The 23,229-nt window shown below is 32.1% G+C and overlaps 2 protein-coding genes across 2 annotated transcripts; both read left to right on the top strand.

Annotated features, from left to right (window-relative positions):
* Window positions 1-1,229: 1,229 nt before the first annotated feature.
* LOC118032673 (transcription factor bHLH48) lies at window positions 1,230-6,711 on the top strand. Its single transcript, XM_035037443.2, has 7 exons — window positions 1,230-1,961; window positions 2,053-2,175; window positions 2,262-2,327; window positions 4,161-4,229; window positions 4,805-4,876; window positions 5,610-5,817; window positions 6,339-6,711. The coding sequence occupies exons 1-7, from the start codon at window positions 1,506-1,508 to the stop codon at window positions 6,392-6,394; spliced, it is 1,050 nt and encodes a 349-aa protein (XP_034893334.1). The 5' UTR covers window positions 1,230-1,505; the 3' UTR covers window positions 6,395-6,711.
* Window positions 6,712-13,172: 6,461 nt separating this feature from the next.
* Window positions 13,173-13,511, top strand: LOC118032674 (uncharacterized). Its single transcript, XM_035037444.2, has one exon. The coding sequence runs from the start codon at window positions 13,173-13,175 to the stop codon at window positions 13,509-13,511; it is 339 nt and encodes a 112-aa protein (XP_034893335.1).
* Window positions 13,512-23,229: the final 9,718 nt, after the last annotated feature.

The following is a 23,229-nucleotide window of genomic DNA, read 5'->3' as shown; positions in this document are numbered from 1 at the left end:
ACATCAGCACATCAAAACGATCCAAAAAGTACAAACCACACTCAATTTTAGCAAAAAAAAAAATTCAAATTTTGCAAAACGCAGGTAGAAACGCAACCCCAAACACTACCGAAGAATTAAAATAACTTCTTACATTTTAAAAACTTGAAAAAACATGGACATATATCTTCTTTATTCCCTTTGTCTCCATTTGTATGTCTTGCAATGGTAATTACATGTTGTTCTAGATTCAACTCATCAAAATAATTTGAAAATATTAAAAAAATATTAATTTGAAGTAAAGAAAAAAAATAAAAAATTTTAAAATTTTCTAAAAAACGCTTTTAAAACACAAAAACAAATAGGATCTAAATTTAATTACTTAGATCAACTATATTGCAACTTTAAATACAAAATCATCTTAACAAGTTTGATTTTTTATATTATTTAAATTTCTTATAAATATGTTTCAAGATAGATGTTTTTTTAGAATTTTGATTGTTGTGAAAAATATTTAATAAGCTGAATCTAAAAGTATTCTAACCATTAAAAAATACAATATTTAGAAAATTTTAGTCTTTTATTTATTTTGGAATCATGACAAGGCAAGCTCTACAGTAAAATTGAAAGAAGGGCAGGAGTGTTATATAAATAACAAATCTAAAAGTCTTCCCGAAACTCATTTAACCTTTGTATAAATCAACCATGAGCACAAAAAATCAACTCAAAAAATCTAAAATAATATATCAATTAAAATAATAATAATAAAATCTGATAATTGTTATGATCATTATATAATTTAGTTGTTTTTATGTTTATATTTTATGTTATGAAAAGTTACAGTTTATATTATTAATGAATATAAAATAAGCTAAACTATAAAATCATTTATGCTGTAAACTGTTATGCGCAGTAAAATTTAAAATATAAACTGTAATTTTAAAAAAGTAGGAAGGGTAGAAGGAAGAAGAACTAAATTATAATTATGATGAGTTATTTTTTTCATTTAATATTAATAGTTTTTATTATTTTATTTAAATTCAAGAATTTACCGAGATTCTACAGTCTCTCTAGACTATAAGATAGTTGATCCTCTACGCTATCAATTCTCAAGTCCCGAGCCGTCCCTTTTACTCTTCCTTTTTGACAAGGAGTTGATCCTCCCTACAGTAAATTTCCAGTGGGTCCCAAGGCCTCCAGTCTATTTTCCTCTTCACCAAATCGAACTGTACCGTTAAGAACTGTACACTCTCCCCAGCATCACAACCCCTCTCTCTCTCTATAAACACCCTCACTCACTTCCTCCCCCCCCCCCTCTCTAGAAATTCCCATTTATTTATTTAAAGCTTAAACACTCACCCTCCACAACACCAACGTTGCTTCTTTCTCCCCTCAAATAATCAAAAACTCTCTGTATACTCTGAAACCAAACACGCCACAACAGAACTCATAACAGACAACCGAGCACTCCATCATTTGACCCTCTGCCTCTCTATAAACTGACCTTCTTAAATTAAATTAAGGAAATGGATCTTACAACCGCATCCGGAGCTAGATCCGGACCCGAGCTTGACGAAACCGGACTGGATTCCTTCCAACTCGGTGAAGATATCCGTCACTTAATCACTGCGCCATCAGAAAACGCGAGTTCTTTCACTGCTTTACTAGAATTACCAGCTAATCAAGCCGTGGAGTTGCTTCATTCGGACTCAGGTCAAAAGCAGTACCCGAACTTGACTTTTCCCTCAGACACTCCCGCCATATTCCCCGTTTTTAATGGCGGTAGTAATTCAACGGATTCCAGCTCCGTTCCGTCAAACTCGAGCTCGAAGGATCTCGAGAAAGCATCAGCCGTTAAGTGTGAGCCACTAGAGACGGGGTCTTACCTTGATTCATCTCATCCGTTGGTCTCTGATCCAACCGTGGATAATTCGGCGCCAAATGCAAGGCCGTCCTCGAAGAGAAAGGAACGAGAGAAGAAGGTAAAGATTAGGGTTTCTTCGAGGGAATCTTAAGATTTGCGGCAAATTAGTGAATTATGTGTTGAATTGAGATCAATTGTTGTGAAATTAGGTTAAAGCAGCACCAAAGAAGAGCAAAACTGAGAGCTCTCAACAAGAAGAAGACAAGCTGCCTTACGTTCATGTTCGAGCTCGGCGGGGACAAGCAACAGATAGCCATAGCTTAGCAGAAAGAGTAATTTGATTTAATTTTGTCTAATTTGATTATTATTAAGAAGTTGATTAAATGGAAATTAATTGATGTGCTAATTTTTTTTCTAGGCGAGGAGAGAGAAGATTAATCAAAGAATGAAGTTATTACAAGAACTGGTACCAGGCTGCAATAAGGTTAGTTAGCAAGATATGGTAATGATGTTGGTGTTTTGTCTTTTTAATTAATCATTTGATTGTGATTAATCATCATTTGATTGTGATTTGTTTTAATTATGATTACCTTAAAAGCGGGTTTGGGATTTTGGATTATATGTGAGTTAATTTAAGGGGGGTTTGTCATTGTCACCTTTTTACATAAGAAAAAGTTGTCCTTGCTTTTGCACCAAGAAAAGTGTTATCTGGGTTTCATGGTGGCATTTTTGTAAATTTATCTGTTTTCAGTGGTTTTTCCTTTTGTTTTTTGCCCACTTTTTGCTTGTCAGAGGTCCCTTTTGAGGATAGTTTGGTCATTTCATGGGTTCTGGGACTGTGATTCAGTGGGGAGGATGTCCGTGTTCCAATAAAATGATCCAAAGGACCCTTTAAAATTTTCTCAAAGTTTGACCTTAAAGTTCATGGAAATGACAGGAATGCCCTTATGGGATTGGACTAGAAATTTATTGTGTGGAAACTAGCTGGAGGTGCCTGGAAACAGTTAATATTCTTGCTGTATATATTGATCGGGTCCCATCTCCTTGGACATAAAAAAATCTGGTCCCACTTTGAAAGGTGAATGGTACCAACTTATCTTACAAGTTTGGTATCCATCTTTGATGGACAATGAAAAAAATGACAAAAGGCATCCATGGGAGAGTTTGTGTGCCTAATTTTCTAGACCTAACTGCAAAGAGACATGATGTGATTGTTGATAATCAAACCCATATAATTTGTTAAAACAAAGAATAGACGGTTTTTTTTTTTCTTTTTTCCCATCTAGCTCCTGATAAAAGGAATGACAACATGGATATATTTTGCTTCCTGTCTGAATAAAGTGATTTTGACCACGTATAGATTACAATAACCAGTGATAACCCTCCCTCTTGGCCCTCTTGGGACCACTAATTGTGATTTTCTGAAGTTTCAGAAAGTAACAGAAGTTTAATTGTCAACGTGACTGCGCTGTAGATGCTTCTCATGCATGTTGCTTCCGTTTGCGTTTCTCTTATAAAATGAGCACGTACAGCATAAGAGGCTATTACGTGAAATTGAAACCATAAGTTAGTTTTGGGACCATATGTATTATGTAAATGCGCTTCGACTCTAACTGGGATTAATTGAGCAAAAGGCCATAACTGGCATGCCCCTTTTGTGTCGTCTCTAGACGAATTATTTATTGAATCCCAAAGTTCATGTTATATTCCACATGCACCTAAGTAGTTTATAAGGGGCTCTTGTGGGCTTCACCAAAATTTCTTCAAGTACTGAATATGTTGTCATAAGAGTGTGCGGATTAATCAGTGTTCAACCTTAACTTTTGATCAAGTTGTCTCTTTCTTGCTAGATGTTGTTGCTATATCTTTGCTGTAATTCATGGTGTAAATTTTAATACTACCGAGTTGAAAGTTCTTCAAAGTTACACCCATGTAATGCTGCCAGCAAAAATATGTCTAGTGCTTTCTTATCTTCAGATTGATTATTGGCTTGTTATGCTTGTATTTGATCATTGTCTTTTTTTAACTAGGATTGCTTTTCAATTTAAAGTGGAAAGAGTAAAAAATGAAGCCCAATCCTTTTGTCTATACAAATAATATTAGTGTCATCATAACTAACTGGCATGGTGGTCTCTGTAACTGTAAGCAAACATATATATATCTCACCTGTCTAGTTATATACATGTCTTCTTTGCTTTGATGTGATCGAATTATTTACTTGAGATTATCTCTAACTAGCTGCCCCTGGATCATTGCAGCTTGCTTCCTCTTTAAATTACAACTTGTCTTAGCTATTGAAAGTTATCTTTCTATGCAGATTTCTGGTACAGCATTGGTTTTGGATGAAATTATCAATCATGTGCAGTCCCTGCAATGTCAAGTGGAGGTGAGAATTTCTTCCTTTTATTTTTTTGGTTTTGGGGGTGGGGATGGGGAATATTAGGATTCGTAAACAGCAGCAGTTAGATCAACTGTTCTTGGGTGGGTTGGGCAGGTGTTAAATAATCTTAACAGGATAGGAAAGGGTGATTCCAGTTTTTGAAGGGAGATGGGGGTTTCCCTATTTTACTTAGACCACTGGATAATGGGAGAAGGATGTCAAATTCGACCACTTGATGTGCCCACTCATTGAGGAGCTGCAACATCTATAATTCAGTGGTTTCCCTATTTGAAGGGAGATGGGGGTTTCCCTATTTTACTTAGACCACTGGATAATGGGAGAAGGATGTCAAATTCGACCACTTGATGTGCCCACTCATTGAGGAGCTGCAACATCTATAATTCTAGACCACTAGATTTATTGATTTTTTTGGATGCCATTTTTTGTATCATCTCTGTGTATAGATGCAAAACTTCTGGAATTGTCAAGCTCGTATCATCTCTGTGTATGTTAGCATGCTTACCTACTTCCATAATTCAAAGCCATGATCTTATTCTGGTTGTGCGATTCTTTGGTTCCAGTTCTTATCAATGAGACTTGCAGCAGTTAACCCAAGAATTGATTTCAATCTCGACAGCATGTTGGCTGCAGAAGTAAGTATCGGTTTTTGCCTTTCTATTTTTCCTCCTGGGTTTTGTGTCACAGCACAGCAAAAGTTTATACCTTGTGTAGCTGCATGCTGGTTGAGCTATTTCTATATACCCTTCATAAATCCGCTCTGGTGCATCAGCTGTTCACCACCTTGAAACACTTCTACTTCTATTGGATTTCTAGATTTTCAGTGCCTACTTGTTATGTCTATTTTATTAGCATTTTGCCGGTGCTTTATTAAGTAGTTGGAAACAAAAAAGTAAGCTTTTGTAATTATGATACAGTTATCACAGTAAATTTACATCTGTTTCCTGATAGGACAGTTTTCCTTCACTATTACGTGCAAAGCGTTGGGTCAAATTTGGGACCATGCCATTCCATCTACATAAATTTTTACCTTCAACTGTGCAGTTGTTCTGGAACGGTTGGTCTAAGGTCCAATTCAATTATATCTCCGCAGAAAGTACACATTACCTGCCTATTGTATTTGCTGGTTATGTTTCTGGCATTGCTGATTTACCCTGTACATTTGAAATCACTGAATTTTCCCAGGCATTGTGGCATTTCATGCCATGATCTGTAATTTAAATGAAATCCTGATGCTTCATTTAAATTATTTCCTTGATAAAAACATTTCCTTGGTAATTATAATTCATTTACTTAATAATCTCCACAAGTTCATGCAGTAAAAATGTATATGAATTAGCTAATTTGCTGCTCCTTCTAAACTTGCAGAGTGGATCTCTAATTGACAGTAACTTCCCCGGCATGCTAATGCCTCTGATGTGGCCAGAAGCCCAAGTCAATGGAAACAGACACCAGTTCCAACAGCACTGGCAGTTTGATGCGCTTCACCAGCCAATTTGGGGCAGAGAAGAAGACAGCCATAACTTCATTACTCCCGAGAACTCTCTTTTAAGTTACGACTCTTCAGCAAATTCAGGTAGATTACATGCTAGTTTATTCTTTTATATATTTTGTCAGGAAAAACAAAAGAATGAAAGAAACCAACATCCCTCGTTATCTCATGACGTCCGCCTATCTTATGTATAGAAAAGCCCCCCTCCCCCCCCCCCCCCACACACACGCGCGCGCGCTCGCGCATTTAGAAGAAAATGAACACTGTTTAATAAAAGATCATATCATAGAAAAGGTAATTCATGCAAGTAATTTTTCCAATTTTTAAAAATGTTTATTTATTAAGATTTGAAGTATACATGAAATAGAAGAGCATTTTATGTTTGGATGTTAAAACTGGCAAGGGAATTTGATTGCTGGCTTCTAGCTTTGCTAGTCGTTACTTCAAAATCCATGGCGACTGTTAAAACATGGACGGTGGAATCTGGTGTCTATGATCATTAACATTTCTGAGTTCTTTATAAGATGGAAAAGTTACTAGGTCACTCCTTTTTGTTTCAAACATGAATAGATTGAACCTTGACTTAAATTGTCGTTGTGATGCAGCATCTCTGCACTCCAATCAATTGAAAATGGAAGGCAGAATGAAGCTCCACCAGTAGCTAGTACTGTATATATCAATATTAGCAGTTAGCAGGAAATGGAAAGGAGGCCTCAAACATTTAATCTGGTTTTCCATGTCTTCAGTTGGAAATCCAGAATTCTCTAGCTGGGGATGAGAAATTTCAGCTCGTATCTCTTGTATAGTTATAAATCGATATATGATTTACTACATACATATATCTATACTAACTCATTTGAGAGTCATTCAATCCAATGCTTCATGTGCGACATGATTGGTGATTCATATTGTAGAAACGAACAATGATCGGTTAACTATTATGAAAGCCGCCACCTTTTACCGCATCTTAATTTTCCTCCTAAATTCTTCTCTTTGTAAGGTTTTCACGCTGCAAGTTTCAGGATCCATTTGAGTTTTACCAGCCCCAAAAATCAGAACTTGAAGTAGCAAACACTTCAGTTCATGATTTTATATGGAATGTTTGGAGCAGCGGCTGACCCAACCATTGTTTCATAATTTTCTGATTATTTTTTTTTATTTTAAAGTAATTATTTTTGTGTTTTTTTTATTGTTTTGATATACTGATATTAAAAATAAATTTTAAAAATAAAAAAATATTATTTTAATATATATATATATTTTTGAAAAACAAGATTTACTATTAATATAAAATACAAGTTGTATATAGCGTTTTTTTTCCTTGAAAATAGAAGCTGCATATAGACCAAAACAACAGAAAGAGTTATCAGTCGAAAGCAAAGCTCAAGAAACCCACAAAAGATCCCAAAGGAATGCTTCTACAGAGATTTTTACAATATTATTATTTGGATTTAAGGAAAAAAATATTATGCAACCTTGGCGCTTACAAATTGAATGCAATAATATTTTCAATGCATGTAATAGGCTTTCTTCCGTGTGTTTTGAGCAGTTTCTTAATGTTAAAACATTTTGGTTAATAAATTTTTCGTATTTCATTAAAAAAGAAGTCAGATGTAGGGTTGGTGATGGTCAATGATTAAAGTTTGTGAAGAGGTTTAACAAAAGAAAGAATGTGACGGTGAGTTGGAATTCCACCGGAGCTTGCTTGGGGGATGAGAGGAGGCCATGTCTTCCTGGGTTCATTGGATGTAAAAACGGCAATGTTTCGATATCAAATTACTCTAGTAAAAGAGAAGACAACCTCTCTTTCATGCTATAATACTCTCCCATAGAAAAGAAAATGCCATGGACTTGGATTTACGTTACAGTATTTTCAATAAAATATGTAAGAGGATCATCTTGCAATTAATTTGTTAGAGGATTATTTTGTTATGGTTAACAAACCATGCTCATTTTTCGTTGATGACAAAAACTTCAATTAATGTCCTTTTTTTGACATAGTTACCTTGCTGCCACTATTTTTGTATCTTCCATCCTTTTATCTTAAGAAAAGTAGACTTTTTATTATACAAGGATTCCATTCTCGCAGGATGTAGATATGGAAAATCCTTTTTGGTACCCGGACTTCTTAAAGTTGATCAAGTGATCATTTTGAGGAGAATATGTTCTCCAAGGAAAGGAAAACCTACGCTGATTCGCTATATGTTATCAATTTGATACGGTTATCTTTGGTGTGTTTGATTATTCTTTTTTATTATTATTATTATTATTATGGGTATTTGAACTAATTTATATGTACTTTAACTAATTTTACAGATTTTAAAATTAACGACCATGTAAGTCTCCAATGATTTATAAAATTTATGAAATTCGAATTGATAATCTTTAAAAATCAAATCTAAAATCTGACCAATTAATTAACACTCCTCGGAATTATACCTGTATAGATTTTTGACTGGTTTATCAGATATGCTATATGGAGTGGATGACGTCTGTCTGTCTACCAAATTAAAAAAACCATGGCCGCGAATGAAATGGACTGAGACACTAGCTATGTTTTGGCTGTAATTGGGACCTGAGTTCAATTAACAATACTGATCGTACCCTTGTCCTTGATGGTGAAATATTGTTGTCTGATAATTTGAATTCATCCCTGCTATATCTCAAGTGAGCTGTGGCTAGTTGATGTGACAATCCCTACATTTGATGGCCACCTAAATTAAAGTACTGTCCTGTTGACAGATGAAAGCTCAACTGCAAAGCCTGTTCGGGTGTGTTTGGTATTGTGGTTGCAATTGTGGTTGTGATTTTAAAAAAAATGTTTTTATAAAAAATATTTTTAGTTGAGAATGGTTTGAAAAAATATATGTTTGGTTAAAACTGTGATTGAAATTAAGGTTGAACAAAAAGTAGTTTTATGTGTTTGGTTAAAAAAATGCTTTTTAAATTGAGGTTATAAAATAATTAATATATATATATTATTTTTAATTTAAATATTGTAGATTTAACTATTGTTATTACATCATGAAATAAATAATATTGATATCAAATATTTTTTATTATTCCATTAAACTATGTGCAATGTAATTACATACGAAATCTATCCAACAAGGACTATATTTTCCATGATTTTTTAAGCGCGCAACAACAAAAACTAATTTTTTTAATTTATGTAGTGTTATTAAATAATAAAGATTGTGATATCTTTATTATTGGAATTGCGATCAAATTCCACAAATGTTACGTCATCATGCGATATCGTTCTAATTTATGTAGTGTTGTTAAATAATATTAAACACAATTTTTTAAAAAAAATTTACAATTTCATTACGTACAAAAGTCATTCGATAAGAACTACAGTTTCCATATGATTTTTTGAGCTTGCAATAAAATTAGGCAAAATATTATCAGGAATAAAATTCAGATTACAATACGAGTAAATTTAATTCACCTTAAACTAATTTTTTTAAAAAAAAATATTGTTCACGATTAACAACACTGGTTTTTCTGGGGAAAAAAACTAAACTTTTCTCATTGTTTTTGTTTTTATAAAAAAAATCTAAACTTTTCTCGCTAGTTTTCAAAAAAAAAAAAAAAAATCAAAGAATAAGGAACATTGTGACGAGTGAACTCGATGCTAACAAAGAAGGCTGCCTCCTTTCGAAGAATTGTTGAAGCTGCCGGGCATCTACGTAGGACCTGTTGCGAAGTATTTCAACAGTGAAGCCATGCTCCACTGTTCTTAAAAGTAGCCACGAGAAGCAGCAAAATGCTGCTTCTCAAATTCTACGGCTGCGCAGCAAAAATTAGTGGACCCTACCATCTAAAATCAAGTTTGTTTCCTTTACCAAACGTTAAAATGTGTGGCTGAGGGTGAACCTCATCGCAGCCACATTGCCAAACACCACCTTCGTCAAGATGATTTCCGGTAACAAATGAGGAACGTTGCTGGATTGTTAGTTATTCTAACTCTTACAGGATTGCCAATTATTTTGCAGGAAATGTAAGTCACATCACCTTCTTAAACATAATCATTAGCACAAGATACTATGACCCGTCATGGTGGGGAGAGCAGAGCCTATTATTTATGTGACAACCTGTCTGCGATACTGAGTTCAAAAGAGGGTGATATCTAACCTGGTAATGAGATGGTAACAGGCCAATAAAAACAAAATTCAATGTTAAATGACCTATAACTTGAATTATAAAATCAAAAAAATTTCTAAAAAAAAAAGTAAAAAAAAAATAAATTTAATTGTGGTTAAAATGTCAAAAACCAGCTACTTTGATCATGAGACCAAGATATCCTTATATAAAATAAATAAAAACATATTATAAAACTTAATTTTCAATCGACCAAGTGTTGAATAATGAAATTGAAGAAAAAAATCAATTAAAAAGACAACTCGAGTCTATTCGGGTTAACCCTATAAGCATTATTCCCGAGTCATAAAGTCAAAATAATATGATAGAAAGTAAATAAAACAAATCATGAAGTCTAATTTCCAATCAACCCAATATTAAAGGATGAAATTAGAAAAAAAAAAGTTAATTAAAAAAACTCGAGTCAATAGGATTAACTCGTCAAATTAGATTAACCTCTTAAACATGCTATCCATGTTATGATCAGAGTATAATAACTTAATAAAAAATAAATTTAATATTAAAAAATAAAATTATAAAAAAAACATTAATTAGAAAAAAAAAGAAGACAAAATACCATTTCAAAAAATAATATTCCGTGAGGAGGAGGAACTCTTTTTTTAGTTCATAGTTAATCATATATAGTTTTAGATAACAAGGAATGTGATTAAATGCCAAATTTTGTTCAAGGACTACCTTTCCTAATAATTTGTTTAGGGACTGATCGTACTTCAACCAGTAGTTTAGAGGGCTGAACACATTTTATCCTTTCAAATAGCACCATTTTACTTTGCTGCTCTTCAAGATTTGTAAACCTTAAACATAAGATGTCAAAAAAGAAAGAAAGAAAGAAAAGAAAACCTCAAACGTAATTAAGGGCTTATGTTACCTACGCTAGCGTGTCCAGTGCACTTTCTGGGCTTTCTACATTGCATCATATGGCAAACAAGTTCACAGCCATGTGCTTAGATGTGAATTGCCCTTTTACGTACGTAGATCTACAGAATTCTCTGATTGATATGCACTCAAAATGTGGAAACCTTAACTTCTCAAGAAAGATCTTTAATAGCATGCCTGAGAGAACTGTTATTTCATGGAATGCAATGCTTGCGGGAAAGATCAGGTGCTCGAACTTTTCAAATTGATGGAAGAAGAAAGTAAAGTCAAACCTGACAGTGTCACTTTTCTGGCTGTTCTATATATCTGGCTACAGCCATGGAGGATTGGAAGATAAAGGGCTGGAAATCTTTGATGAGATGGTGGAGGGGAACGATGAGGTCGAAGCAGAGATTGAGCATTATGGGTGAGTAGTTGACTTGCTTGGGCGCGTGCTGGCCGAGTGCTTTTGCTTTTATCAAAAAGATGCCTTTTGAACCCTACCGCTGCTATTTGGGGTTCGCTTTTAGTGCTTGTAGAGTCCATTCAAACACTAATTTTGATGAATTTGTGGGTCGCCATACGGTAGAAATAGGGCCTGAAAAATGCTGGGAACTGTGCCATTCCTTCAAATTCATATGCCTCTGCAAGGAGGATGGAAGATGTGAGGAATGTGAGGGAGTTGATGATGGAGAAGGCAAGCTGTGATGGAGGAGACTGGAAGAAGCTGGATTGAAGATGATCAAACCCTTCATCCTTTTTATGCAAGTGACCTGTCCCATCCTTGGAGAGAAGAGGTATTTTCGAAGGTAAAGGAATTCTTGGTGAAATTCAAGGAAGCTGGATATGTTTCTGATGACCAGAGTTGCGTTTTATATGGTATGGATGAGGAGCAAGTAGAAAAATACTGCTAATGAGAAGCTGGCATTGGCTTCTAGACTAAATATAAAATAAAATGTGTAATAGAGAAAGGCTGTGAAATTTAAAAGGGGTTGGTTGGCCTACATTCAAAATAACTATAGAGATGATTATGTCGTTTTTCACACTATATGTTTCGAGTTAAATCAGTATTTTTAACATATAAAAGAAATATTCAGATTTTGTTAATATTTTTTTTTAGAAAAAACATTTAAATAATGAGGAGATTAATATAATGTGACCTAATTAATATAGGGCAGAAAACAACTCAAATGACCAGTAAAAATATAATTTGACTCATAAAAATTAATATTTTTTTTAAAAAAAAAAAATATTGAAAGAACAATATATTGGATTGATTTGGACCAATCTATATTAACTTAACCAATCTGCAACCTGAATTATAAGACTATGATAACTTATATAAAACAAATTAAAACAATTGATGAAACTCAATTCTTAATCAACTCAATGTTAAAAAGTAAAATTGAAAAAATATAATAAAAAAACAAAAAAAATCAACTTGAGTTAACCTTTCAAACCTTTGACTTGAATAATAAAATTGAGATAATCTCTTATAAAAAAAAGAGAAAAAATGACTTGAGCTAACATGGCTTAACCTACGAAACCTGCGATCAAGATCAAGAGACTGTGATAACCCTATTTAAAGCAAATCAAAATAAATTATGAAACTCAATTTTCAATAAACTCATTGTTGAAGGATGAAATTGAAAAAAAAATCAATTTAAAAACAAATACTATAAAATGATCTAAGTCTATCCAGGTTAACCTACAAAACATGTGACTCTAGTCATAAGATTAGGATAACATCATAAAAAAATAAATCATGAAACCTAATTACTAATCAATCCAATACTAAAGAATAAAATTTTTAAAAAAAATGTCAATTAAAAAAAAAACTCTGAGTCAATTAAGTTAATTTGCCAGACCCACGACTTGAGTTATGAGACTAAGATAATCTCATAAAAAACAGATTAAAATAAACCAAGAAGTTGAATTCCTAATTAATCTAATGTTAAAGGAAAAAAAAACCTAAGTCAACTAAGTTAATTCGTTAAACTCGTAATACGAGTTATGAAACTAAACTAACCATATATAAAACAAATCACAATAAATTATGAAGTTTAATTTTTAATAAATCAAATCTTAAAATATAAAATTCAAAATAGAAATATAAATTTAAAAATATAAAAATAAAAGGAAAAAAAAATACTATTGAAATAAATAATATTTTATGAGGCGATGTATAATAAAAGAAAAATCCCTTTTATTTTATTTTTAATTAATAATAATTAAATTTATATTAATTTCCATTTTATAATTTTCCAATTAAAAATGTTAAAAGAAATAAACACAATCAGACTGAAAAACGACGCTGTTTTGCCTTATTCCCAAAATACCTTCAAAACAGACTTCTCGCATTAACCACACTCTCTTCTGTGGACGTTCTTCACACACCTCTCTCAGAAAACCCAAAAACAATGCCCTTCACGACGGCATCTTCCATGCTCCGCCACCGAATCTCCTCCGCCCTCAGAACCCGCGGCGGAGCATCATCTGGGAGATGGACATCGCCGGGACACGAGGAACAACCGAAAGGTTACTTATTCAATCGGACCCCACTACCACCTGGACAGCCTCGTAAATGGGAAGACTGGGAGTTGCCTTGCTACATCACTAGCTTCTTAACGATTGTGATCCTTGGTGTTGGTCTCAACGCTAAGCCTGATCTCACTATTGAAACTTGGGCTCATCAGAAAGCACTTGAACGACTCGAGACGGAGAAGTTGGGCCTCTCCGGTTCTGCTGATTCTGAGTGAAATTGGAGATCTGGGTATGTTTGTTTTTTGCGAAACTTTCGTGGGTTTTTGTTGGGGTTGTTGATAATAATGTGTAGTCAGATTAAAAGGTTTTTTGACCGACTGACTGATTGACTGTCTTTTGGAATTTGCATAATTTTTTTTTTTGGTTAATGTTTATGGTAGTTTTGTAATTTTCTTTTCAGCTAATATGTGAATTGAATTGGCTGTGTGGATGCGCTTTCTTTTCTTTGAATTTGAGATTTAATCATGTTAAATGACTTAATACTGTGTTTGTTTGCTGATGAGAATTGTTGATTCATTGTTTTATTAGCAGCTTGGAATTTGTTGCTCGTAATTTTAAATGGTTTTTTTTTTTTTTGACTATATGTTGGTTTTAGCTTACAGTTCCTAGATGAACTGGTTCACTAAATTTGAATTAGCTAAATACCAATGTGATTAAATGATATGATTATCCAGAAGTCTTCTGTGATGTTTTCTGTGTATTAGATGCTTGAGATATTATGAGTCTTCCTGACTCAGTGATGGTCAGGTCAGGATTTAGGACTTGGGATGCTAAAGACATGTTGTTCTAGTATGTCAGAAAATTCATGGTTGCTGTATAATATATAGGCATTAGGTGTTTCATTACTGTGTGGCAGAAATGTAAATATGCTATTGTGGAAATTATGTAATGCAACTTGGACCTGGAGCTCCGCATGCAAAGGATGCATATAATCATTTTTTGATGTGAGTATATTGGATTCTTGATGTGCATTCGAATGCTTCTACAAAAACAAAGGTAGCGAGGGGGGTCACTTGAGAGAATGTAGGTTTATAGTTTTGTGAGGAAGGTGGACTAATGTGTTTTCGTTAGTACCTAGCAAGCTTTATGTTCTGAGATATGTTGCATCTTTATTTGTTCTTTTTGGTGCTGTCTAGTTTGGCAGCATGAGTTCAAACTGTTAGGATTGTTCAAGAAGTCAGTTGGAGAATTGACGCATTAAGAGTGTTATAGGGAAATGAATGATATATAATGGGATAGTTGCCTTGGTAGGCAAGGTTCATGGATGGGGGTGTGCCAAGACAGTGTCATGGAGGTGCGTTGCATGATAAAGTTCTGCTTAAATTTGGGTTTCTCACTGCATAATAGAGATTAAGCATTTGTGGAAGAAGCAACTGCATCCATTTAGTAGGATTGACTGGCTGAACTGTTTGAAAGAATGGCTACTGAGAATTGTAGCATCGTCAGAGGTGGATAGTAAAACTGGGATGCTATTTATTAGAGATGGCTGTGTATGTAGGTGGACAAGTAGCAGTGTTGCGGTATATGATAACACACTATGGTGAATGACACAATTAATATCTTTTTTTTAGCATGAAATCTAGTTGTTTGTAGTTGAGTGATAGCTTTGGTTTTGTTCGATCATGGTTTTCTTAACTTATACAATTCAGTTTCTTCTAATATTTTGATTTGTTATTTTAAAATTATTAAGTTTAAAATATTGGGCTTCTTTGAAGCTTTATTAGTACTACAGCTTTAGATAGTTTTTCTTTCAATGTTTGACCTTTGTTTGCATCAAATAAAAGGTTTCTTCCTTCTTTTGTTTTTCTTTGTGTAGTGATTTAATTGTTGTTTTGTGCTTAGTAGTTGCTTGGTAGCTTGAGTTGGATTTGTTTGGGCTTTGATGAGCTCCATCTGTATATTAGCTGCCTCCTGCTAGGCTGTTCAATTTCCAGGTCTTGTGCATCTTGCTTGTTAGTTGTTTGTGATGGTAATAGTGGTAATAGTATGTTAGGAAGTGTATCATTATCATATTCTGTGTTAGAATTGTTGTTTAAAGGCTCTGGCTAGTTCTTTATAGTGCAAAATATTGATGCACGGTTTTAAAGTGGAAAATTTTTAAACAACTTGGACCTGAAGTTTGATCCACCTAGTTGCATGTGTTGTTTTCTGTTTGCTTTGGTATGTCTATCTTGCTCTGCATGTACATACTTGTTGTTAAAACAAAGGTAGGATAAGGTTTTGTGATGTAGCACACTGAAGAGACGACTAGGTCCTATTTGCACCCACCATGCTTTAGTGGGTGGCGTGATATTATTTGTTGTCCTATTTTGTGTTTTTTGATGGTTTGGCTTTTGAGGAATGAAATTATGTGATAGCATAGGAGTCTATTTGGACATGATTATTGCATTCAAAGTGTGTACATGGTGCCTGTTCAAAAATGAAAGTGAATGGAAATATAGGAAGGTGTGTAGTTTTTATGGGGATGGTTGCATAGGAGGTAAAGAGGTTCATGGATGTGCTGTGGTATGAAGCATTGTGAAATGGTTGTCCTCGATGCTTGATCTTCATAGTATTTCTAAGAATAAACCAGAGATGAACCTCAATTCTATTCAATTATTAGGGTTAATTGGCAGAGCGTGTGGGGAAAATGGACATGGAGATGCATAATTAATTGTTGAGGACCTTGAGGTGATAGACATTACCCGTTGCAGAACAGAGGAAAATGAATATTGTAGCTTATAGAATATGGACATGTAAGTGGACTGGTAGCATACTAGCATTGTGATAGGATATGTGTGGCACATGGCCACATATATGGAAAACATCTTAACTAGAGTAGAAGTTGTCCATGTTGAGTGAACCAGAGTTATCACTAATTAGAAATTAGAATTAATTAATGAAGCTTGTTAGAGAATTTTCAGATATATATATATATATATATATATATATATATATATATATATATATATATATTACATTTGTGGGTGATGGGCCTTTGGAGAATTATTATTCTTAAGGGGATAGCCATCTTGGAGAATATCTTTATTGGAGATAGGAAAATAAAATTGGTATGCATCAAGATATACCTTTTCTCAGTTAATTTCTTATAGCCAATGTTCCACCACATATTCATTCTTAATCAATTTTTTTCCCCTTCCCTCAACTGTTTATGGGAAGCAAGAACTTGCAATTGGCTTGATTTTTAAATAATCCAGAAATGCAACTACTACTTGCCTTGAAGTTTCAAATGCCATTCACAGGCTGACCCCTCATCCTTTGTGTTGTTTCTTTCTACCTACACTCTTTTTGGCTACTCTGATGGAGTGTGAGCAAGGTTTTTGAGTTTATTGGATCATTCCTTTGGTTAATGATTCTACTAGATGTTTTTATCTGCCATATTCATCTGGTTGGGATTGAGAAAATACAGAAAAAGGAATTTTCTTTGTCTTGTTTTATGTTCGATTCTGTTGCCGACAGTTCTTATTCCAGTTCTTACTCTTTCCTTGCCGCTGCTTCTCTTAACAGGGTCTGCTTTTGCCTTACAAATTAGCATGGCCAGTTGCTGAACATCAGCCTGGATATAGTTGCTCCCAGCGGCGAGTTTGTGCCTTGGCTCACCTGCAATAAAGTGATTTTTCATTCCCAACTTCTGCATTTACTGTTTGGTTAGACTTAGTAAATATGTTTTTATGTAGTTTGTTGTTAATTATTAGAAGGATGCAGCATGTCTGAAAGTACAATGGGTGCAGGACATCTCTTAATAATTCGTAATTTTGCTCGTGTTCATGGCAGTCTCCCTATGGGAGACTCGTATTTTGGATATACTTTTCCAAATGAGTTTGTTTTGAAGGATTGTTGCGCTGGGGCTTCCTCGTTTTCTGTTAGTTTCGTGGGCCTAGAATTGGGCTTGTAACCCTAATGAAAGCAAACCAATCTAAGGCCTCTGATGTAAACGCTATAAAATGGGCTGATTCCGGAATGAGCTGGGTTTTAATTTTTTTTTTTTTTTGGGGCCATGAGAAGAGGGGTTTTTACTTTTTTGAATGGCTGATCATACCAGATGTTGAAAACCCACGCAGCCATTTGTCATTAGATAATTGGCCTGGGAGATTTTTAGCAGTTATTTAGGTATTGTAATTGTTTTAGTTTTTTAAAGTAATTTTTGCTTGTAAATATATTAAATAATTTTTATTTTATTTTATTTTTTAAAATTTATTTTTAATATTAATACATCAAAATGATTTAAAATTATATAAAAATAAATATTTGAAGTAAAATTATAAAATTATTCTGTCGAAGTCTATTTTTGACCATTGAGAGTTGTCATGCTTGCTTTCTAAAGCGTGTGGTGGCTTATGCTAATAATTTTTTTAAATTTAAAAATATTAAGTATGTAATTCAAATAATGTTTTTTTATCTATTAAATATTAAAAAAATAAAGAAATAGTTTAAAATAATGTTTTTAACATGTTGATTGCAAATGGTCAAGTCCTTCATGGCTATAAATGTCATGTGCCTCATTTATCTTATATATAATATTATAAAAATATTTTATTTTTATAAATTATGTGATATCCCTAAAATGTATAAACATAACAATTTAATAGCTCATAACTTGCCAATTTAATTTATACAATATGAAAATATTGCATGCTCACAAAATGTTAACAATACAAATAATATAAAAGACAAATATAATTTCATTGATTTTATTAGGGGCAGCTAACCTAATTTCATGTGTTGTCTTGCAACCTAAGCAATGAATTTCAGGTATGCAATCAAAACATTTTTAATCCTAAAAAACACATGAAAATGTAGAAAAAATTTTCTTGATGTAGTAAATATTTTTTTATTGAACCGGCCTATGTCCAAAACTGAGGAGCAACAACTTTTATAAGATCCTTATTTTTAATTAAAAGACAGAACAAAGGTAGAATTTAAGATTTTAATCATTTGATTCAAAAGACACTCTCATTTCATATTAAAGAATAATCTTAATTAAATAATTAAACTATTAGATGAAACTTATGAGTAATTTTATATATATTTAGCTTCCAAATAAATATTAATATTTTATATTACTTTAAGAAATTATCATTTATTTTATAAAAAATAATAAGAATATTTTCATTTAAGTTCATTTTTTTTTAATTTTTTCTCTTTAATCTTATGTCAATGTTATTCTACCAAAACTTTTAATTTATTGTGATAATTTAAAAAAAAAATACATTTTTTCAAGCAACTATGGCCCCAGAAAATTAAAATTTTTTCTAACCTGGTGTCCTATGATGCCTGACTATTTTTATTTATTTTCTTAGAAAAACGTGGTCATAAAAATCTCTATTTCAAGAAACATTATCAACACGCCCGCACCAAACTACTGTCTCTCTCTCTCTGGAAGGAGCTGCCTAATTGAATTGGGAAAAACAAAAACAAGAATACAAAAAAGGTTGAGGAAACAGAACGTTTGGAAATTTAGTTATATTTGTATTTTTTAAAAAATTTAATTTGTTTTTGCTAAAATTTATTTTTTTATATTTTTAATTATTTTAATACACTAATTTAAAAAATAATTTTTAAAGTATAACAAAAATATCATTTCAATATAATTCAACACAAAAAAAATATTTTAAAACATAACCATAACCATAACCACTCTTCCATCAAAAGCCCCTAGTTTAATTGGCAATAGGCAACTAATAAGAAATTAATTAGGGGAAATGACATCAATCCTACTACTTGTACTTTTTAATTTACATATAAGTATATGATTCACCGGAACTTCGAGCCGAGGAACTCTTCCTCCCGGATTTAGCTCTTAAGAGTGGCTATCCATCCATAGATTACGTCCAAGAATATGTATATGATATAAAAAAGAATCCAAACTAAAAAACTCTCTCTTTTTTTTCCTTGTTTTTACTGTCATTAGTATTGCCTTTTTTACTTATCAAGAAATGTAAAGATTTAAATTTTACTATCAAGTTGATCAAAATACATAAAACCTTGCTATTGTTATCATCATCTGTATGCATTCTGATCTTTCTTTTGTTCACTTTAAGAAAATTTTGCTGTCTAATTAGTAATTGAATTCAATATGGAGATCTTTTCTTGATATGGTGGGATTCTTAGTATCATACAATAAATAAATAGGTGTTTTTATTTTGAATAATACTCCATAAAATACTAAATACATATCACATTAAATTCAAAAAAAAAAATAAAAGTATATATCTTTGCTATCTGTGACATTGATGATACAAAATTTTATTTAATTATCAAAGAAAATCAAAATAAATTCAAAAGAGAATACGTGACCTTGTTATTTGATTTGTTGATACAAGTGGGTTTGTACGTGCCTCCATGGTTTTTTCTTATACTATATATGATCCATCCACGTTTTCACTTTTTGGTAAAGATGTTTCCTTGTAAGAAAGAAAGAAGTAGGGTATATCTTGGATTCTTCATTGCTTTCTCGCAGTTCAATATGCCTCTGGGATTTGCATGAAACAGAAACAATCCGTGCAAAATTTACAAATCCATGAGTTGTAACGTGTGGGAAGTCATGATCATGGAGTTTAATTATTCTCTAATGTAATTAGTTGAATATTATAGCAAAGACCTATATACCTGAATAAATTTATTTTAATTTCTATTTATTTTAATTATATCCTTAACAGTTTCCCGGTAATTTGATCACTTGTGCAAGCAAGTGGTGTTGTGTAAAATCTGTCGCAAAAAATAAGAGCTGTGGAAGGACACCAAATGGATGATAGGTCACAACAAATTCTAATCAACAATTAAACCGTTATAATCAAATATTTATTGAGGACAATTAATGAAATCAAAGTTGCATCGTTCAGAAATAGTTGCATCATTATCCTTAAATGTGTTGTTAGAAAAGTACTACAATAATAATTAAAAAAATAATAATAATTAACTAATCAGGTTTTGAGTTTGCTTTTTGTAAATTACTAATTTGAGTTTTATAAACTTTAAAATTAGTGGAGAGTTACATAATCATTAACTTCAGAGTCCGTTGAATTAGTTGAGATATGCGAAAGTTGATTCAAATATCTATATTAAAAAAAAAAATGATTATGACATGGAACCATGCATTTACCAATGAACTGAAAAAGTAACACAACATCACTTGCTTGATAATGGTATTCAAATGATCAACAAGTTTATCCCATAGTTGTTAATCATGATGACTAATCATGAATTATAGGTAAATTCAGATTAATTTAATTTTAAAAATAAATAAATATAATATTATTTTAATTTTTTTATAATTAATAAATTTTAAATGGGTTATATTAAATTAATACTTTTTGGTTAAACTCTAGATTAGATTTGAATTGATTGCTAAATAATTTTTTGATACTAGTTTCGTAATAATGATTTATCATGATTTTTTTTTCATTGAGATAAAAGAAGGGCATGAAATCGATGACATATTTTTGCCACTTTCTTTTCTTGATTAAGGTATTTTTTTTTCTTTCTAATATAATAATTTATGTAGCAGGTGATGTTAAACGACATCATGACTTTTAGTGCTAGTTAATAAATGAATTCTCTTGCATCATCAAGCATGGCAGGGAGTCCAATTATCGTGACTCTCTCTTGAATAGATCCAAACACATATATTCTATAATTTATACAAGCATAGGATAGGATAGCCAGAAACTCATATATTCTATAGTTGATTTAATGATCTTGTTTAATATTTAGGCTTTTTTAAATGATGTTATACCTCGATATTCCCACTAAACTCATGTTTAGGAGTGCCCAATAACTTTTGTTTTAAGTTATTTGTTAAAAAGTGTGTTTGTTTTAAAAAATGTATTATATTAATGTTTTTTTTTAATTTATTTTAATAATTTTGATATACTAATATAAAAATAAAAAAATTATAATATATTTTTTAAATAAAAAATATTATACACTACAATACCATTATAACTCGACAGACATGAGGCAAAACTCAAACATATATGCCATCTTCTTCAGCTAGCAAGCTAAGAATGTTGAACTACTTCTCATAAATCCCAAGGACTCGCCATTGGCTATTGTGGACGAAAAGAATTTAATTAGCTGGTGTAATTTATCATTAATTAAAACATATAAAAAAATCATTACATAAACCCAATTAATATGAATTAAAAATTGTCGGTTGGTATTTGTATTATGAAAAAGGAGGAAGAAATTACAGATTTTTCTTGCCTATAAACACAACCAATGACAGGTCTTTTTTAGAACCAATAATAGGTCTAATTATTAATTATCATCATAATTCTTGTATGATATATATGATGGTCAATAATATAATAATGTTCACCAAATTATATTAATACATAGATTTAGGATATTATCACATAGATCCATAATTAATGCATATTGTATAATCCATAGCAGAAGCATTGTAACTTGATGCATCCTTGACCAGGTATGGGCAAGTAGTGATACAATCACTTCTTCTTTTTTTAGCTAAATTGTGGCTTTTGTTAAAGGTAACGTGGAAGGCAGATAGATCTTTTAACAATAGTGCCTCTGCACACAGAGATGGGTCTTTCTTAGTCACCATGGATCCAATTCCCATATCTGTACAAGAAAATCCTTGTCGGTGTTCAGCTGGCTTTGTAGAAAATGATACAATGGACGGTGATCATATATATATATATATATATATATATATATATATATATATATATATATATATATCACACCATAATTTTTATAGATCTCGCCATTATAATAATCTCAATAATCTTATTGTTAAATTCAAAACAATTTTTTAAATTTATAATTAAATCGAATTAAAAATAATTTTTTTTTAGAATTAAAATAATTGTTTTCATGGTTTTTCATGGTTAAAGAAGAAAATCACTTTATAGTTGAGTATATTGAAATCAAGCTCTTTCTCTGTGATGAGACTATGAGAGTTAGACTCTTTTCCTAGACTGAGTTCATTGTTTTAGGTTCTTTTTTAAGGCTAAACCCATGAGGGCTAGGCTCTTTTTTTTTAGATTGAGCTTATGAGAACTCGACTTTTCTTTTAGGTTGAACCCGTGATTTTTAGTTCTTCCCAAAATTGAAACTATGAAAGCTAGGTTATTTTTTTAGTCTAAATCTATGAGAGTTGAGCTTTTTTTTAAGACCAAGCCTAGACAATTTACTTAAAATCATGGGTTTTTTGGACCTATGAAAAGTTTTTTAAACCTGTTAAATTTGAGTTTATCACATTTTTAATTTTACTTTGTTCGAATAAATAAAATATTATTATGTTTTATTGTAATTTACAGGTATCATGAACATCTAACTTTATATATACTTAGTCATTTTGATGTTATATATCATGAATTATGACTCGTAGGTGAGGTTGGGTGAGACTACTTCAATCTAATGTAAAAGGTTTGATAAAAAGAAAGAAAGAGGGAAACTAAAAGGAGGAATAACATTTTTATTTGACAATTTAACTACGAGAAAAAGACATATTTGTCTCCTACTTACTGTGGGATTCTCAATTTAGTCCTCCAATAAAAAATTCCCAATCGCATCCATAACCCCCTTCATTAGGTAGGTTAACAGTAAGTCATTCTCTTGCTTGATCACGAAGATGAGATGGTTCTCTCTTCCCATTTTCATTGATTTGTGAAATCCAAGGACAATACAATTAGTTGTAGCTTTTTAGTCATGAAATTGTCTTTTGTTTCCGATGAACAGTTGGACTCAGCCACTTGATAATTAATTTAGAGCAATCACCTGACTAAACCCACCGTTTTCACTTGAAGGGGATTGATCGTAGAACCTTCAGTAGCTAGCTAATAACTCCAAGAAAGGAAAAATTTTAAAAAAGAAGAAAAAAACCAAATTAATTAAGTGTATGTGTGCGTCATGAATCCATAACGCAGTCAAATTTACTTGAATCAATGTCAGATTGACCACAATCCA

This window comes from Populus alba, chromosome 6 (assembly GCF_005239225.2).
Source record: "Populus alba chromosome 6, ASM523922v2, whole genome shotgun sequence".
Lineage (NCBI taxonomy): Eukaryota > Viridiplantae > Streptophyta > Magnoliopsida > Malpighiales > Salicaceae > Populus > Populus alba.
Note: the sequence above shows the minus strand (reverse complement) of the source record. Positions and strands in the feature narration are given on the sequence as shown.

What these genes read in the sequence shown, in the direction of transcription:
- LOC118032673 (XM_035037443.2), top strand. Translation starts at nt 1,506, where the DNA reads ATGGATCTTACAACCGCATCCGGAGCTAGATCCGGACCCGAGCTTGAC. An exon ending in GCCATAGCTTAGCAGAAAGA is followed by an intron (nt 2,176 to 2,261) that starts GTAATTTGATTT and finishes TTTTTTTTCTAG; the next exon opens with GCGAGGAGAGAGAAGATTAA. An exon ending in TGGTACCAGGCTGCAATAAG is followed by an intron (nt 2,328 to 4,160) that starts GTTAGTTAGCAA and finishes CTTTCTATGCAG; the next exon opens with ATTTCTGGTACAGCATTGGT.
- LOC118032674 (XM_035037444.2), top strand. Translation starts at nt 13,173, where the DNA reads ATGCCCTTCACGACGGCATCTTCCATGCTCCGCCACCGAATCTCCTCC.